At 39.6% G+C, this 4,323-nt stretch overlaps 1 protein-coding gene across 2 annotated transcripts; it reads left to right on the plus strand.

Annotated features, from left to right (window-relative positions):
* The first annotated feature begins 374 nt into the window (after nucleotides 1–374).
* On the plus strand, nucleotides 375–3,041 carry LOC131432052 (mitochondrial import receptor subunit TOM70). Of its 2 annotated transcripts, XM_058598097.1 has the most exons (4): nucleotides 375–469; nucleotides 572–675; nucleotides 858–1,182; nucleotides 1,238–3,041. In XM_058598097.1, the coding sequence occupies exons 3-4, from the start codon at nucleotides 905–907 to the stop codon at nucleotides 2,676–2,678; spliced, it is 1,719 nt and encodes a 572-aa protein (XP_058454080.1). In that variant the 5' UTR covers nucleotides 375–469; nucleotides 572–675; nucleotides 858–904; the 3' UTR covers nucleotides 2,679–3,041. The 2 variants fall into 2 exon arrangements, with proteins under 2 accessions (XP_058454080.1, XP_058454079.1); XM_058598096.1 differs by having other exon boundaries at nucleotides 398–675.
* Nucleotides 3,042–4,323: the final 1,282 nt, after the last annotated feature.

The raw sequence follows: 4,323 nt of genomic DNA on the forward strand, positions 1-4,323 counted from the left end.
AAATTATGACAGCAAATCTTTTAAATTGTGAATTTCAAGTAGTTGTAACTTTTCAATCGCACTTATTCTTCATTGTTCTGTACCATTCAACATATAACAGCCATTCCAATCAGATCCCAAATATTCTAATAGTATTTCGATAAGTCCATTCAAGATTTATTCTAATATCAAATCACCATCGAGCAAATCACAATCATAAATTTCTCACACAATTCGACCGGCGAGCGAAATTACTGGGCGGGTACGTCATTTTTTCATAATCCTCTTTTTCAATTTCGAAAATTTTCGAACTTCACTTTCTGTCTGCCCTAGTGCATTCCTTCAAATGTGTGCGAAAGAGATAACGTTTGAATACGTGCAAGAAGAGCTGCACCAGCTAATCTCTCGTATAGAACTGTCATCCAATTCAGAACAGCGGTCGTGTGTTTTGTCGCGTTTCGAGTACTGCAAGAAAACCGGAGAATTCGTGGTAAGGAACGATATCTCACCGTTAGAAGTATCAAAAAACATAGCTTGCCGTAAAATCTGTTACATAACAACAACTAAATCTGTTGAACTGTCTCTGGTGAAGATCTTGCCGCAACGTGATCCCTTTTTCCGATAAGCGGTTTTTGGATTGAAGATTCTACCGAGGCAAACACCGTGAAAAACGAGTAATGTATTAATAATTATCAGGTAATTCAAGTAACTATAGTGTTTTTCGGGTTCAAAGTAATTAATTTGAAACATTGGCCGATAACATAACGATCCATCCAAGCAAACACATGTCACGCTAATGTTTCGTAATCAATGTTTTTTTTTTATCACCAGTGTGTGACATTTCTAGTCGATGGTAATCTGGTGCTTTTTTTTGCTAGATAAAACCTGTCAGTGAGAGAGATAGTACAATAACGACGTAGGAAGGATGAGTGCAGGAAGCACGGGATCTACATTTCCCAAATGGCAACTGGCTATACTGATAGGAGCTCCCGTTGCGCTTGGAATCGGTTATTTGTATTGGAAAAAGTCCACCGAAGCGGAAGAATCGGACGACAATCTGACGAAGAAAAAGCTCGGTGAAATTAAGGACAAGACGATATCGCTAGACGGTGAAAGTACTCATGATGCACCAGCCAAGCGGAAGGTTTTGACCCCACTGGAGGAAGCCCAGAAACACAAAAATGAGGGAAACGTATATTTTAGGTACTCTGCAGTAAGTAAATGGTTTTGGATAGCAAATTGATAAATTTATCTTTAGGGAAGCAAAATACGACCTAGCAATACAGGAGTACGATTTGGCGATCGAGAAGTGTCCAGCGACACAAAACAATGATCTATCTACTTTCTACCAGAACAGAGCAGCAGCGTATGAGCATCTACAGAAATGGAACTCTGTAATAGACGATTGCACCAAAGCACTTGAATGCAATCAAAAATATCTTAAAGCTCTAAAACGAAGAGCTAAGGCCTACGAACAGCTTAAAGAACTTGCCAAATCTTTGGAGGATATTACAGCCGCCTGCATATTGGAAGGTTTTCAAAACAAAGCCACACTTATTTCGGCAGATCGTGTTCTAAAAGAACTGGGACAACAGCACGCCAAGGAAGCACTTAAAGAGAAGCATGATGTGCAACCGTCCAAATTTTTCGTGAAAAATTATTTTGCCTCTTTTTCGGACGATCCAGTCAGAAAGATGGTGATTGCTAGCAGCGAGCCAAAAGGATTTGTAAAGGCTAAAGCGCTACTGGACCAGGGAGAGTATGACGGTATTGTGGCAGCTTGTACCGAGGAAATCGAATCCAGTGAAGCGGATGCCGAATACAAAGTAGAAGCGATTCTGCTACGGGCAACGTTTTATCTATTAACAGCACGATACGAAGAGGCAGCCTCGGACCTGGATACGGTAATCGGTATGGAGTTGGCAGATAAGAAATTACGAGCTAATGCTCTTATCAAGAGAGCCTCACTTGCTATGCAAACACAGCCTGACTCACCGGAAGATTGCTTCAAATATTTCGGCCGAGCTGAGGCGTTGGATCCAACGAATAGCGATGTTTACCATCATCGAGGTCAAGTGTTTATTCTGATAGAAAGGCTCACGGAAGCAATCCAAGATTTCGAGAAAGCTTGTTCACTTTGTCCTAACTCTGGAATCATTGCAATTCACAAGTGCTATGCCAGCTACCGGCAAGCGCTGATAAACAAAGATGAATTCGCACTTCGAAAGGTGATGGAAGGATTCCGCGATGCAATCGATCGTTTTCCCGACTGTGTGGAATGTTACAGCTTGATGGCACAGGTACTTTCCGATCAGCAAGAATTTCAGGAAGCGGACAACTTTTTCGAAAAGGCTACTAAAATCGAACCAGAAAATGCACAAATTTTGGTTCACAAAGCATTACTGCAGCTCCAGTGGATGTCAAATCCGGAAAAGGCAGTGCAGTTGATTGAGAAGGCTATCGAAATCGACGATAAATGCGAATTTGCCTACGAAACGCTCGGAACAATTCAGGTTCAGCTGGGAAAACTAACGGAAGCGATTAAATTGTTTGAATGTGCTATCAAGCTGGCCAAAACGGAAATGGAGCTGGTTCATTTGTACTCGCTCAAGGATGCCGCCATCGCACAGGTCAATGTCACTAAAAATCTAGGATTGGACATCGCCTCGCTGGCGCAACTGTCACAGGCATCATTTTAAATGTAGCTTTGGAGAATACATAATCAGCCAGGCCAATGGTCCTTACGCGTTACGGTGGAAGCTGAATTCCATCGAAAAACTTAAATTCACCAGTGCAAGCTTTTACCTCGTTCAGTAGTTTAGTTTGAGTTTGCCTACCGCTAGTTCGTTCCAAACAAATGCAACAAATTGACCGTGAACGATTTGACGTGCTCTAAATCCGGCATTTATCGTACCTCGGACACCTTAGTGTAAAATAAGCTTCGCTTATAAAACCATTTATTTTGAAAATTGCATTGTAACATAATTCGAAGAAAAACAAGAAAATAAAACGTACACAAAATTCCAAACGAATCTGACGGGATTCAGTACAATTAAATTAAATTTTTGATCTTTGAAGCGTGTTTAAATATAGATAATTATGTTAACTATTTTTTGTGGACTCGACCTTTCTATTAAGTATGCGACAAACGTGCCACGTGCTCGATTCTCACTACAATTCTGCATTTCATTTGAATCGAAATATTTCGACCAAATGTAAAATTTTCATTTCGTATTTCGATTGTTCCGACTTTAAAACCGAGGCTCGGAGGGCTGAATGTCCTATACCATTCAAATCAGCTCGATGAACTGAGCAAATGTCTTTGTGTGTTCTCGGAGATGGCAAAGCCGATTTCCACAAACTTAGATTCAAATGAAAGGTCTTATGGTGCCATGCAAAGTTCCTGAATTTCATTTGGATCCGACTTCCGGTTCCAGAATTACAGGGTTATATGCACCAAATATGTGAAAATAATGTCATTCACTTATCTAGGAAATGTCTGAACCGATGTTCAGGAGATCATCTCTTGAAATATTTCAGATCGAACACACTAGCGGCCCTTACACGAGAATTATTTTTGTCATTTTTAATGATGGCCAAGTAATTTTATTTAAATTTGCATAGAAAACTTCGTCATTACTGCACCATACACGTTCATTAAAATGATATTTTTTAGTAATGACACTTTTAATGATCGTGTAAGGTCCGCTATTGAGGTAATTTATATAAAAACGACGGATGTTGTTACCTCAATTTTGTTTATTGACCGAATTCGAGTGTTCCATACATACAAAAACTGTACCGGGTTGTTCGTGCTGTTGACGATGACGTAAACAATAAATTTTGTTTTTTTTTTTGTATTCAAGCAGTATTTCTTTTGTGTTCCACTTAGAATACATTTGAGAAAAGAATTCTTTAGGAATTTATGACGCTCTGGAAAGGACCGTAAGTAAAACTAAAAAGCAGTTCGCTTTCACATCTCATCCAAGTCAGTCGATATAACAAAACCGCTTACGTTCGGGACAGAAGAAACCAAGTACAGTATTGTGTAGTGAACAATAGAACGACCTCGAAATGAGTGAACCAAACGAACAAAAGCTACCGCCGACACGAAAGAATACAATTGTTGTTGACTTCAGGCAGTGCAAAATTCGACCTTCGATACGAGAACTTGAAGGTTTGCTTAAGGAGCAAATGAACCTTGACATTAAACGTGTGCATTTACTTCCATGTAATAAGACGAATAATGTTGTTTACATCCTAAAGTAAAGATCCGTTTACATCCATTTTATAAAGAGTTGGATGCAATTCAATTCGCAAAAGATAATAACAATGTGCCCTATG

The sequence above is a fragment of the Malaya genurostris genome, chromosome 2, assembly GCF_030247185.1.
Source record: "Malaya genurostris strain Urasoe2022 chromosome 2, Malgen_1.1, whole genome shotgun sequence".
NCBI lineage: Eukaryota > Metazoa > Arthropoda > Insecta > Diptera > Culicidae > Malaya > Malaya genurostris.